Genomic DNA, 14657 nt, shown 5'->3' on the forward strand with positions numbered 1-14657 from the left:
ATTATTATTATTATTATTATTATTATTATTAGCTACCACTATTGGCGTCAGTTGCATGCCTTCCTAGAGAGAGATGACCTGGCCATAGGCACCCATGCCCTAAAAACACTCCTGCTTTTATTAATTGCTTTCGTGCATTTTAGTCACTATGGCTTTAAAACAATCTGCTGCTCTGTTGCTTCTACTGCTTTCCATTAGGCAATATATTTATTTTTTCGTTAAGCCCTCTGGAGACTTATGCAAAAGATGGGCAGTAAATTCCTAACAGCGCCCTCCTACGCACGTTTATTCGGAAGTTAAGTCCCCGCTGTGTTCAGTGGGCTCACTCCCAGATAAGTGGGAGTGGGATTGCCACCTCAAATGAATAAATAATAGAATTGCAGAGTTGGGAGGGACACCGAGGGTCCTCCAGTCCAACCCCCTGCAATGCAGGAATGCAATCAACTCCAAAATGGAGCACAGGGCTAGTGAGCTATGTTTTCTTTGGGGGTGAGGGTATCACAAGTTGTGCAGGCCTGATCTAAACCTAGGCCCCTTTATGCTTTTTTCTTTTTGCTCTGAGGAGAAACCATGTCCAACACGCCTTCTCAATCTGACTACTGCAATGCGCTCTACGTGGGCTACCTTTGAAGGTGACCCAGAAACTACAACTAATCCAGAATGTGGCAGCTAGACTGGGAGTGGCCGCCGAGAACATATTACACTGGTCCTGAAAGACCTACATTGGCTCCCAGTACGTTTCCGAGCACAATTCAAAGTGTGGGTGCTGGCCTTCAAAGCCCTATGCGGCCTCGGCCCAGTAGATCTGAAGAAGCATCTCCACCCACATTGTTCAGCCTGGACACTGAGGTCCAGCGCTGAGGGCCTTCTGGCGATTCCCTCACTGAGAGAAGCCAAGTTACAGGGAACCAGGCAGAGGGCCTTTTTGGTAGTGACACCTGCCTTGTGGAACGCCCTCCCACCAGATGTCAAGGAAATAAACAACTGTCTGACTTTTAGAAGACATCTGAAGGCAGCCCTCTTTAGGGAAGTTTTTAATGTTTGATGTTTTATTGTGTTTTAAATATTTTGTTGGGAGCTGCCCAGAGTGGCTGGGGAAACCCAGCCAGATGGGCAGGGTGTAAGTAATAAATTATTATTATTCTGAGTGCTGGGGTAACCAGCTGCAAAATGCTCCGTTTGCTGGCTGGTTCTGGAAACGCTGGAAGGAGATATCGTGGCCCTAAGCCATGTAGCTCAGCCCTGAGCCATGTAGCTCTTAATCTCAGGATTATGGGTTTGAGCCCCACAGTTGGGGGTTGGACTAGATGACCCACATAGTCCCTTCCAACTCTGCAATTCTATGATTCCATGATGTTGCATTTGTCTAGTGCCTGTTAGCTGCACTCTCCACATAGACACTAGGCAGTTTTCAGATGCTTCCTTTCTCCTTTGGAACAAACAGGGTCATAGGAAGCTGGCGTTTTACCAAGACCATTTGTTTCCCTAGCGCGGTATCATCCACACATACCAGCAGTGGCACTTCAGCTGGGGATATTCCCAGTCCTATCTGCAGATGCTGGGGACTGAACCTGGAACCTTCTGCATGCAGAACCTTCTACCTAGCAGCCAGCTAGCAGAGACAGATACCCCCCAATAGCCTAGTACCATGAAGCCATGCTCCATTTTGTACCACAGGCAAAAGACCCAAATATCCCGGAGGCCGCCTCTTCAGACCGTTTGAATCTTACAACTGGCCAATCACATTAAAGGAAAGAGCGACAGCATGGAGGCAAACTGCTGCACTGGGGAAACTTGGGCAATTTCCTATCTACGTGCCAGAGACGTTGTGATGTGACTGAGGAGGGAATCAACTCCAATGGCTATCATGCCCTGCTCGGGTCAGAAAGTCTCTCTCGCCCCGAATCCTCCAGCTCTTGCACAAACACAGACATCCTTAACCGCCTTTAGCCGCTCGGCTGCCCTTTATAGTAAGTTAAGATTGCACAAGTCTCTTCCCAGTGGGAAAAATGAGGCAGAGAGGTTAAAATGATGAGTCACCCGTCATTAAACAAAATGTGGGATCTCTTCACAACTCCCAGTCTCTGTGTAAACAGTTCAATATTGCTATTTTGCCCTGTCAACCCCACAGATAAGGGATGAACAGCTTCATTCTGGCATTGTGCCGTTTGGGAAACAGATTTATCCATCAACATTCCCCCTCCCTCGCCCTTTCTGCCTCTTCCTCACCGGGCACAATATAGCATCGAACATGCAAGGGGGGCAAACAAGGGCAGTACATAATGCCCCCAGTGCTGATGTCATTGCCGGTGCCCATAGGAAGAGACTCATCCCTTTCCGATGATGCATCTTAGAAGAAAGGCAATTGGTTGACACGGAACCAGAGATCTTCCTCAGTCCCTGCTACCACCTGGCCCACAAACCAATCTGTCACACATCCCTAATCTGGAGTTTCGACATACACTGGTTAGTCTGTTAAGCAGAAATCTAGCTTCGTAATTCTGGTTATTGGCGCACGATTTGTGAAGCGGGCTCGGAAAAGGACACCTGTGTCCAGACACGAACCTCAGCGCATCGTTGCTATGTGTAGTGGAAAGGGGGGCGAAGAGGCCCTGCCTACTTGTACCGTATTAGCCGGATAATTTTATTGTTCATAAAATCCGAGGCGTGCGGGTGAGAGGAGTCGACGCAGAAGCCATCGCTCATGGCGATTTTCAGTACCTCCTCTACAAACACCTGGAAACTGTTGATCTGCTTCTTGGCTGGCAGGACCCACAACCTCTTTAAGTTCTGCCTGGTGTACTCCTCTTCCGGCAGCCCTTCCACGCTGGCAACCCAATCCAAGGTCACGTGGTAGGGATCCTGCAGGTAGCTGGAGATCGAGGACAGGTTGCCGTTGAAACAGTAGTAGAGCTTGGAGCCCAGAAGTTTGAGGAACAAACTGGAGGTGCTGAAGATGTGAGCGTTGAACACCTCCATGTTGGAAGAGGACAAGCTGTAGATCTGGGGAGCTTCCCGGACAGTGAAGTGAACCGTCTGAGTCCTCTGGTCCAAGCTGATGTTGAGCATGGCGTTCTTCTCCGCCCTAGAGAGCTCCACCTCCTTCTCTTGCAAGGCCTCGATCAGCGGCTGGACCTGGTAGAAATCTGCTTCTCGGCGGAGCAGGCCCATTTCTTGGAAGTCCTCTGGGAGGTCCAGGTGGGAGGTTCTCAGGAAGTTGAGGATGTAGCGGAAAACCTTGCCGTCCCGGTCGATGAAGCAGTTGCCTTGGCTGTCCCTCTTGGTTGGCAGGTTGCCACTGAACATAGCACCCAGCATGGAGTCTGGGAAGCTGGTCAAGGTGGACAGGGATGTTGTGTACAGCTTCCCACCAACGTTTAGCGTTATAGGCTCTGACATGGTGGGAGGAAGGGACGTCCGGAGCAGATCTGGGATGGAAGGAATGAGTATCAGACATTAGCACATGCATCGTTTAGGGGTGGGGGTTTTTTGGAGGGGGAGAAACTCGAGTGCATTAAAATTCTTCTTTCCCTCCCTCTTCAACCCTCTTCTGGTGGAGCAGGAAAGGTGAAGGAACATGAGGATGAGAAGGTGGTGTGAAAGCCCTTGACTCTCCACCAGAAGGACCCATCCCTCTTGTCCTCCTTGACCTGGTCTTCACTCTCCAACCCTTCAGCTGATCCTGCCTGACTCTTGTCTCCTGGCTGTTACAGGCTCTCCCAGATCCCTTCTTCCTTCAGCTTCTAATCCCCTTTTCCCCAGCGCCCCACTCCTCAGTTTCGCTAGCCACCACTCCTCAGTCTCCAGCCAGTCCCTGACAGTATCAGCAGGAAGTCTTCTCCTGCAGAGCACAATAACTAGTTGGGTATGTAAGGGGTGAGATGATCTTTTGAGACCGAGTGTGGTGTGGTGGTTAAGAGCGGTGGACTCGTAATCTGGTGAACCGGGTTCGCTTCTCCGCTCCTCCACATGCAGCTGCTGGGTGACCCTGGGCTAGTCACATTTCTGTGAAGTCTCTCAGCCTCACTCACCTCACAGAGTGTTTGTTGTGGGGGAAAGGAGAATGTTAGCCACTTTGAGACTCCTTAGGGTAGTGATAAAGCGGGATATCAAATCCGAACTCTTCTTATTTTAGAAGCTGATTAGGGCTTCGCACACCTGTATTAGCACCTAGAAGGTTGCATTATGGAATCATAGAATTGTAGAGTTGGGAATCTCAGCTAAAGCATCGAGGACAGATGCCCACCCAACCTCTGCTTAAAAACCTCCCAAGGAAGGAAAGATCATCACCTCTTGAGGGAGACCGTTCCACTGTCAAACAACCTGAGGACCCACTTTCTAGGTATTTGGTTCCCAAGTGCAAGATCGTAACTGCAGCTTTCAGCGTCGGCTTGCAAGTGAGAACAAAACTCTTACAGGTAGAACTTCTACGTCTCCAGAAAACAACACTTTTCAGCATAGCTACTTTGCACGTTCAGATGTCATCAGGCTTCCAACTTCTGAGTAACGCAGTGAAGAGGAAATCATCTGATGGTATGAATTTGTGTGAATGAGTTCTTGGGTACAGGGAAATGGAGACCCGTAGTAACTGGTCATCAGCCTGGAACGCCAGTTTGCCTCAAAGTCAACGACAATTTCCCCGTTGGAAATCTCAGGGCTGTAAATTCAAGAAGCTGCACTCAAGTCTACCACTAGGTCTTCTGCCGAGAGCAGATACCATTTGGAGACAAGGTACCTTTACAACGTCTGCTAATTTATTAATCGGCACAAAGCCAGCGTAGTTAGAAAGTCACACTAGGACTTGGGAGACCTGCGTTCAAATCCTCACTCACAGGGTTATTGTGAGGATGAAACAGAGGAATGAAAACTACGTGTGCCGCCTTGAGCTCTTGTGGGGTATACATGTCAGGAAGAAAGGAAGAGAAATTTGCTAACGAAACTCCCATCACCCCTTCTTGGCTGGGACTGATCTGATGGGTGTTGGAGTACAATGACAATCTGAGGACCCTACTTAGGGGCCTTGGTTCTCAAATGCCTTGGTTCTCAAACACCAAAAACCAGGAAGTAAGTGTTCCGGTTTTCTAACGTTTTTCGAAAGACTAACGTCCGATGTGGCTGTCGGCTATTGTTTCAGGGGCGGCTGCACCAATCAGAAGCTGCGCCTTGGTTTTTGAACATTTCGGAAGGGATTAAGTTTAGTGCTTTTGTTTTTGCTATGTATTTTGTGTTTTTGTTTTTGAGGCTTTTTCAGTTAATCTGTTTTTGTGACTGTGTGGAACCCAGTTCAGCTACTGATTGATTGATTGATTGATTGTGTGACTGGGGAATGCATAAAAGCCCCCCATCCAAACAATGACTATCATCAGTGCAGGGAAGATTTTTTTTTTTAATCATCTACAATACTGACTTATTTATTTTATAGTACAGCACATTGATTATTGCTTTCATTTTATGGATCAATGGTCTCGTTAGTAAAATTCATGTTGAATTGCTGTTTTAGGGGTTGTTTTTAAAAGTCTGGAACGGATTAATCCGTTTTGCATTACTTTCTATGGGAAAGCGCGCCTTGGTTTTGGAACGGATTAAGTTTGTGAACCAAGGCATCACTGTATCAGGTTACGGAAAGGTGTGTTAGGAGTCAGAACTTTCAGGCCCTCTTCAATCCATTATGACACGGTGTGCTGAACCCTTGCATGTTATGGAAGAGAAGAATAACAGTTGGCTGCGTGGATGGGCCTTTCCTCACGACTCTTTTTTCACTGTGTCAGGTGAGATCTGAGGCTGGAAAGACCATTTCACCGACCTATCCGTGAGGTAAGACCACTTGGGCAAAGAGTGATCTTGGAGGGAGTAAGCCAATTAGGGTGTCAAGGGAAACATGAGGGATAAGAAATGCAAGAATTGTTTTGCTGGATGAGCAATTTCCGTCTGCATTCTAAGGCTGGATCTAGACACATTAAAAAAAAAAACGTTTTGGGAAAACACATTGCACAGATCATAATGGGAAATCACATTAGCGAAGGATCGAACTCTACAGTGCCATCTGGTGTCATGGTGTTATAACACATTTAAAACTAATGTAAAAGGTAAAGGGGCCCGTGACCATTAGGTCCAGTTGTGACTGACTCTGGGGTTGCGGCGCTCATCTCGCTTTATGGGCCGAGGGAGCCGTTGTACAGGTCATGTGGCCAGCATGACTAAGCCGCTTCTGGCGAACCAGAGCAGCGCACGGAAACGCCGTTTACCTTCCCACTGGAGTGGTACCTATTTATCTACTTGCACTTTAAGGTGCTTTCGAACTGCTAGGTTGGCAGGAGCAGGGACTGAGCAACGGGAGCTCACTCCGTCACAGGGATTTGAACCGCCGACCTTCTGATCGGCAAGCCCTAGGCTCTGTGGTTTAACCCACAGCGCCATCCGCGTCCCAAAAACTAATGTAGCTGTGTCCTAAGTCCAATAGTGGTCAGCCATATATTCCTAAGAAGGTATTCCACCATCTAATTCTCACAGTGACCAAACAGATAGATGCCTCTTATGGGAAGTCAGGAAGCTGGGTCTGATTTTTGCTTTGTTTATGCTTTTATTGTTAAATTGCTTCTAAATGTTTTAGAGGAAGCGATTAATAAATGAACAAATAACAAATAAATAAAACAATGTGAAAAATGCGTATACTGCTCAAAGGAAAGCATCTAAGTGGCGAGGAAAGGCATGTAAAAATATGTAGGACCAATCATCGAAGAAAATTAGAAATCATAATAACAAAAACCCTTCGTTGTACGTTGTATCAGCCGTAAACTGATAAACAACAATTCAGCTGGAGACGACCTGAGTTGTTGTTGTTAAGCCTCTGAAGCGCAAAATAATAGGTGCCCATTGCCAAGGGGACAAAATGCCATTATGCTGGTGCATAATTAAGAGGCATATACAGTGGAACCTTGGTTCCTGAGCGGCTTAGTTGTCAAACAAATCAGCTCCGGAATGCCGCAAACCAGAAAATAAATGTTCCGGTTTGTGAATGATTTTTGGAAGCCAAACGTCTGATGCGGCTTCTGCTTGGGTGCAGGAGCACCCAATCGGAAGCCGCGCCTTGGTTTTCAAATGGTTTCAAGTGTCGGACAGACTCCCGGAACAGATTAAGTTCATTGAATCATAGAATCATAGAATCCTATAGTTGGAAGAGACCACAAGGGCCATTGAGTCCAACCCCCTGCCAAGCAGGAAACACCATCAGAGCACTCCTGACATATGGTTGTCAAGCCTCTGCTTAAAGACCTCCAAAGAAGGAGACTCCACCACATTCCTTGGCAGCAAATTCCACTGTCAAACAGCTCTTACTGTCAGGAAGATCTTCCTAATGTTTAGGTGGAATCTTCTTTCTTGTAGTTTGGAACCATTGCTCTGTGTCCGCTTCTCTGGAGCAGCAGAAAACAACCTTTCTCCCTCCTCTATGTGACATCCTTTTATATATTTGAACATGGCTATCATGAACCATAGTTCAAGAACTATGGTACCACTGTAATAATAATAATATCCCGCCCATCTGGCTGGGTTTCCCAGCCACTCTGGGCAGCTTCCAGAAAAATATAAAAACATAATAAAACGTCAAACGTTTAAAAACTTCACAATACAGGGCTGTCTTCAGATGTCTTCTAAAAGTCAGGTACAGTAGATGCTCGGGTTGTGAACGTGATCTGTGCGGGAGGCACGTTCGCAACCTGCAGCATTTGTAACCTGCAGCACCGCATCTGCGCACGTGCAGATTGCAATTCGGCACTTCTGCGCACGCGCAAAGCACGATATTGCACTTCTGCACATGCGTGACCGCCGAAACCCGGAAGTAACCCGTTCCGGTACTTCCGGGTTTTGGCACGTCTGTAGCCTGAAAAAACAAAACCTGAAGCATCTGTAACCCGAGGTATGACTGCAGATGTTTATCTCCTTGGCATCTGGTGGGAGGGCGTTCCACAGGGCGGGCGCCACTACCGAGAAGGCCCTCTGCCTGGTTCCCTATGGCTTCACTTCTCGCAGTGAGGGAACTGCCAGAAGGCCCTCGGCGCTGGACCTCAGTGTCCAGGCTGAACGATGGGGGTGGAGATGCTCCTTCAGGTATACTGAAGTTTAGCCATCCCTGACTTGAGGCCTACATAATACCTGGAGGAAAACTGAATCACAGGTAGGAAACTGGCCTCCTTGGGTGAAGAATGTTGGTGTGCATATGAGTCAAAAGTCGCTGGTGAAGGACCTTTGAGTCCTATGTGGATATTTGCTTCCTTGACCTGCTCTGCGCTTGTGGTCCGACCCGACGGCCCAGCTTTGAAACAAGTGGCTGCGTTGATGAACTTTTGCTCCTGCGCAAATTCCACCCCCTTTGTTTTTAAAATAACTATCTGCAAAGCAGGGGCTTAACTGACCTTGAAAAAATGTCAAACAACTGGTCAGAGTCGTTGTATATTTAACCTGAAGCAAGGATACACCTCTGTGTGGAGTGACGGCTAACTTGGTGGACGATTTTGTGCCTGTCTACATAGGAAAAGCTATGAAAGAGCCATAGCTCAGTGAAAAAGGAATGAGACTTGTATGCATATAGTTATCTGAAGTTTAACATTTTAGTATGTTTTTATATATGTTGGAAGCCACCCAGAGTGGCTGGGGCAACCAAGTCAGATGGGTGAGGTTTAGAAGAAGAAGACGAAGAAGAAGAAGAAGAAGAAGAAGAAGAAGAAGACGACAATGTTGGAGGGTAAGGGTGAATGGCTGGATACAGAAGACTCTTACTACAGTCGTCCCTTGGAAGTCGAACGGAATCCATTCTGGAAGTCCATTCAACTTCCAAAACATTCGGAAACGAAAGCGCAACTTCTGATTGGCTGCAGGAAGCTCCTGTAGCCAATCAGAAGCCGCATCGGATATTTGGCTTCCAAAAATAGTTTGCAAACCAGAACACTCACTTCTGGGTTTGCAGGGTTTGGGAGTCAAAACGTTCGAGAACTAACTGCTCGAAAAACAAGGTGCGACTGTATATTCTTATGTTCAGAAATCCCTGGAGTCATTGTCAGTCAGTGCAGACCAGGTGAGTAACCTGCGGCACTCCAGATATTGCTGGACTGACTCCCAGCATCCCTGACACCACCACTGGCCATGGTGTCTGGTGCTGATGGGAGTTGTAGTTGCAGTCCAATATATCTGGAGGATGTCAAATTGTCAAAAGCCTTGTTACAGAAGTGCCACCTGCAATAACAACCTACAGACGTTGATGTAAGTTCCCCCTGAGCCCTGGGGTGTACAAAAGAGGGTTAGACATGTAAATACATAAGCAACATTAAGGCCACCACAGCCTCAACCACACTTTAAAACCCACCCTAAAAAAAACCTTCCTTCCAAAATATCTTCCATGTTTATCTTTGGGGTTGTATCGTAAGGCAAGGCGCAGTTAATCAAGGTATATTTGCACATATCCTGTCTGATATTTTTGGCCCCATCTCGTTATACCTTTAATCCCTTAAAACCAGTCCTACCTTTAAAGATAAGATCATAGGTAATCCAGGTTGGTGCTCTTAGATAAAAGGAACCAGCCGTGTATTAACAGATGATTTACCAATTCTGGCTTGCCGTCTGCCTTCAGACACAAAAACTAAAAAACTGGTTCAGCCATCAGGGTCTGCCCCCTGGCCCGATCCCAATCATGATTACTCAGAAGGAAGTTTCCGTGAATTCAGCCAAGCTTACTCTCAATTAAGTGCAGAGATCGTTGCAACCTTAATTTAATTTTACCTTGCCTCTAACAAGAAATATCTACATGGGACAAGAAGCTACAGTTAGAACTGAATGTGGAACAACTGATTGGTTCAAAATTGGGAAAGGAGTACGACAAGGCTGTATATTGTCTCCCTGCTTATTTAACTTATATGCAGAATTCATCATGCGAAAGGCTGGGTGGGATGAATCCTTAGCCAGAATTAAGATTGCCAGAAGAAATATCAACAACCTCAGATATGCAGGTGACACAACCATGAGGGCAGAAAGTGAGGAGGAATTAAATAACCTTTTATTGAGGGTGAAAGAGGAGAGCGCAAAATATGGTCTGAAGCTCAACATCAAAAAAACGAAGATCATGGTCACTGGGCCCATCACCTCCTGGCAAATAGAAGGGGAAGAAATGGAGGCAGTGAGAGATTTTACTTTCTTGGGCTCCATGATCACTGCAGATGGTGACAGCAGTCACAAAATTAAAAGACGCCTGCTTCTTGGGAGAAAAGCAATGACAAACCTAGACAGCATCTTAAAAAGTAGAGACATCACCTTGCCGACAAAGGTCCTGTTCTTGAAGCTATCAGCATGAGTTTGACCAAGCTGCGTTAGGCAGTGGAAGGCAGGAGTGCCTGGCGTGCTCTGGTCCAGGGGGTCACAAAGAGTCAGACACGACTAAACGACTAAACAACAGCAGCCTCAAACAAGCCTGATCTAGCTACATTCATCTTCCCAAGGAGCTGAGGTCCTGCAAAAGGCTTTGCGTGCAGCTCAGGTCTTGCGATTATCTTGGCTTTCAACAACTTCGCATTTAGAAGAAATTCTAATGTGGACCCAGCAGACAAAAGTCATATCGAAACAGATCTGCCAGAAGGTATCGCATCCCTCTTTCTCCCTAAGATAGAAGAAGTTGTCAGACTATTTGCCCATTAGCTACTATTTCCTACTCTGACTAGGAACATCGCTTCATCGTCTCAGACAGAGCATCTTTACCCTCACCTGTAACATGTAACCTGGCAGTATCCCATTAGTGTTTAAAAGTTCTAAATGACTTAAGCTCCAAATATCTGAAAGGCCTTCTCCTTCCCTACAGATCCTCTTGTGTGTTATGATCTGCAGAGAGAATCCTCTTGGTAATTTTGCTGCCCTTGCAGGATCGAGGTGGTGGTAGTGGGTGTAGCAAGGGACAGGGTCTTCTCTGTGGCGGCCCCTAAACTATGAAATTCCGTCCTCACAGAAGTGCATTTATGACTTCATTGTAAAGGTAAAGGTAAAGGGACCCCTGACCATTAGGTCCAGTCGTGACCGGCGCTCATCTCGCTGTATAGGCCGAGGAAGCCGGCGTACAGCTTCCGGGTCATGTGGCCAGCATGACTAAGCTGCTTCTGGTGAACCAGAGCAGCGCACAGAAACACCGTTTACCTTCCCGCCGGAGCGGTACCTATTTATCTACTTGCACCTTGACATGCTTTCGAACTGCTAGGTTGGCAGGAGCAGGAACCGAGCAACGGGAGCTCACCCCGTCGCGGGGATTCGAACCACCGACCTTCTGATCGGCAAGCCCTAGGCTCTGTGGTTTAACCCACAGCGCCACTCACGTCTGACTTCATTGTACTACTATGAAAACAGCAAACAGTCGCAGGGAGAAGGTCAGGCGGGCTAAAGCTCAGAATGAGCTCAAACTTTCAAATAATAATAATAATGATGATGATGTTTCTTCGGATAGGTTCAAAGCAAGAGGAAGAACAAGCAAGCAGTAGGTCCTCTGCATGGAGAAGACAGAGAAATACTATTGGGTGAAAGAGGGAAGGGAACATACTACTAAAAAATTCAAATCTCCACCCAAGCTGCACCCAAGGGTACTAAAGGAACTTGCGGATATAATCTCAGAGCCTCTGTTTACAATCTTCGAGAATTATTGGAGAACAGGTGAGGTTTCTGCAGACTAGAGACTAGAGATAGGCCAGTGTTGATCCTGATAACTAGTGAGAGATCAGCTTGACGTCGATACTAGGAGAAGTCCTAGAACAGATAATTGAATGGTCGGTCGGTCTGTGAGCACTTATAAAAGGATGCCTTGATTACTAAGACCCAGCATGGGTTTCTCAAAAACAAGTCATGCCAGAAGATAGAGTTACAAGCTTTGATAGAGATACAAGCTTGGTGGATCAGGGGAATGCTGTGGACATAGTGTATCTTGATTTCAGACCTTGACAAAGTCCTCCATGATATACTCGTGTTAAAGCTGGTAAAATATGGGCTGGACGAGGTAACTGTTAGGTTGATTTGTAGTTGATTTACTGACCAAACCCAAAGACCGCTCGCTAATGGTTCCTCATATCATCCTGGAAAAAGTGACAAATGGAGGTGCTGCTGTGTTTTGTCCAGGGCCCGTTGTTGTTCAACGGCTTTATAAATGACTTGGAAGCAGGAATTGAGGGGATGCTCTTCCAATTGGCAGATGACACCGCAGAAGACAGAATTTGAATTCAAGATGCCCTGAAAAGATTGGTGAACTAGGCCAAAACTTAGTAACAAAATGCATTTCAGTAGGGACAAATCTAAGGTTCTAAACTTTGGCATCCCCAACCTGCATCCCTCCAGATGTTTTGGCCTACAACTCCCATGATCCCTAGCTAACAGGACCAGTGGTCAGGGATGATGGGAATTGTAGTCCAAAACATCTGGAGGGCCAAAGGTTGAGGGTGCCTGTTCTAAACTTAGGCAGGAGTAACCAGCTGCACAAATATAAGATGGGAGACATCTGACTTGACAGTAGTACGTGTGAAAAGGTTCTTTCACATTACCTGTTATCCAATTCCTTTTTCAAAACAGGAGATGCCTAGGGCCTTCTGCATGTGAGACAGGTGTTGTACAAATGAGCTGGCCTCTCCCTAGAGTTAGGATGGTGTTGTGAGCGGAATGAGAGACCTGGATCTCAGTCCCAACTCGACAATGGAAATTGCTGAGAGGCTCTGGGCAATTTTTAAACATGGTTTCCCTTCTCCAAAACAGAAATAATATGGCCTACTGCAGAGGGTATATTTATGTCTCATTCATGCCTGCCTGCCTGCCTCTCCTCCAAAACAGATGGCATTTTCATGCAACAACAACTTTGCGAGGTAGGCTAGGCAGAAAAATAGTGACTGACCCCAAAGCCCCCGGTCACCTTCACAGCTAAAGCTATGGCATAAAATTGTGTTTCAAACTTCCAAGGCCATCTCTTTAGCCACTGGACTATCAAAACTCCCTATAATGAGTAAAAAAGAAAGAAGAGAGTCTAGGTTATAAATGGTATATGTTTATGTCTCTACGCAAACACACATCTGAACAATCTCAGTAACTTAGAGCAGAAATAAGTACTGCAAAGACCTGGAGAAAAGTAAAGGCATTTGCATGCAGAGATTGAATAAAAAAAATGATCAGACAGCACAAAGTCTAAAAACAACGAGGTTTTAAGATTATGGGATGTCAGCAGACTTTGTAATAGAGCTGGGTCCTTTTACTGACTATTGTAAGATAACTTACGGTGGGGGAAATAATACGAATATACCTTTTACTGTTGTGTAGGGGCCTTGTTGCTCTGTATAATTTAAGAGCGGTTTACAAACTTGTACATAATGTTGGAAGACGTTTAGATAAGGACATGTTGCCTTGATATCAACAGTTTATGTAAGCGTGTATACACGGTCGGCTTGGGAGCACCTTTGGGTACCAAAGTAGAAGGACAGTGTCAAACCGGAAAAGGACCTGGCACACGTCTGCTACCTTGTCACCTTTAACTGCCTGACAGGCGAAAACTCAACAGATGCAGCTCTCCTTTCCCTAGCGCCAGAGGAACTTTCCAACAGTTTTCATTAGAAATGTGACTTCTGAGCCAGCTGGGTTTTAAAGCCCCCCCCCTCCCCAAACAAACAAACAAACCAAAAACCCCATCAAGGTGTATCATGAACCTTGAGCCAAAGGCATGCATCTGAGGGGCCCAGCCTTTGGGATCCCTCTGTTGATCTCTCCTGCGACCAGCCAGCATCCCATTCATTGGAGGGCTTCCCCCCTGCATCCTCCGCCCTCTTTTGCGCACCTGGATCTTTCGCATCACTTACCTGTCGCGCTGCCCACCTGCTGGACCGCTGTCGCAGATGCTTCTTTGGGGTGGGGAAGGGGAGAGAGAGGAAAAAAACACGATGGGAAAGCTTGGGTGGACTGGGGAGGGGGGGAAGAGAGAGAGAGGTGGATCTGCCCTGCCTAGGAGACGAAGGGAAACCCCAGCCGGCCGCAATGCTCCGTGGGAACTGTATTTCCTGGGCGCCTCCGGTGCCAGCGCCGCGGGCCGGGGACGGGACTACAACTCCCAGCTGGCTCCGGGGCAAAGGCGGCCGGCGATCAGCTGGTGTTAAAGGGGACGCAGCCCTGGAATTGTGACTCGGGGGGAGGGAGGGGGGAGAAAAACAAACCCACAGAGCGAGCCCATCTCCGAAAGCAGCCGGAGGTGGTTCCCTGGTGATGCGCGCCGGCTGCAGCAAAGCAGCTCCTGGGGCGCTTTCCCTCTGCACCACCAAATCTGGGTTGGTTGGTTTTTTTGCAAGCGGGGCGCTGGAGGAAAAGTGGGGCGTTGCTATTATTATTATTATTATTATTTGCAAAGGCGTCTTCAGCACCTGGAGAGAGAAGTAAGTGAACGGCCGCCTCCCTCCCTTCCTCGCTTGCTTGCATCCCTGTTTTGCGCAATGGTAACGCGCGCGTGCAGTGCGGAAGGTTCCCCTGCGATGAAGCGCCGCTGGGTTTTGCAAGCGGGAGGGGAAATTGCTGCCAGGGAAATGGGCGCAGGGTGGCCCCATCTGGTCCTTCGTGCGAACCCCTCTTTTTGACCCCTCTTTCTTCGTAGAGTTGGAAAGGGAGCCGACGGGTCA

The 14657-nt window shown here is 47.3% G+C and overlaps 2 protein-coding genes and 1 long non-coding RNA gene across 4 annotated transcripts in view; 2 read left to right on the top strand and 1 right to left on the bottom strand.

Annotated features, from left to right (window-relative positions):
- LOC309341306 overlaps positions 1 to 14657 on the top strand; it is an 89133-nt gene that overhangs the window by 29953 nt on the left and 44523 nt on the right. The gene's annotated exons all lie outside the window — the stretch shown is intronic.
- KCTD21 (potassium channel tetramerization domain containing 21) lies at positions 2148 to 14218 on the bottom strand (the record flags this gene model as incomplete). Its single annotated transcript, XM_081860594.1, is given in 4 exon segments — positions 2148 to 3428; positions 13851 to 13974; positions 13977 to 14191; positions 14194 to 14218. Coding segments are annotated over 4 exon segments (1176 nt in total). The 3' UTR covers positions 2148 to 2616.
- The window catches only part of USP35 (ubiquitin specific peptidase 35), a 46020-nt gene continuing 36780 nt past the window's right edge, over positions 5418 to 14657 (top strand). The window contains exon 1 of one of the 2 annotated variants that reach the window (XM_081860159.1): positions 5418 to 5814. Coding sequence is in view for 1 of the 2 variants with exons in the window: in XM_081860158.1 (XP_081716284.1) it covers positions 12795 to 12869 (75 nt within the window). In the remaining variant the exon portion in view is untranslated. Of the gene's footprint in view, positions 5815 to 12758; positions 12870 to 14657 lie in introns of those variants that run through there. The other variant, XM_081860158.1, reaches the window with a different exon arrangement.

The sequence above is a fragment of the Podarcis erhardii genome, assembly GCF_964252035.2.
Source record: "Podarcis erhardii genome assembly, chromosome: 4".
Classification (NCBI taxonomy): Eukaryota; Metazoa; Chordata; class Lepidosauria; order Squamata; family Lacertidae; genus Podarcis; species Podarcis erhardii.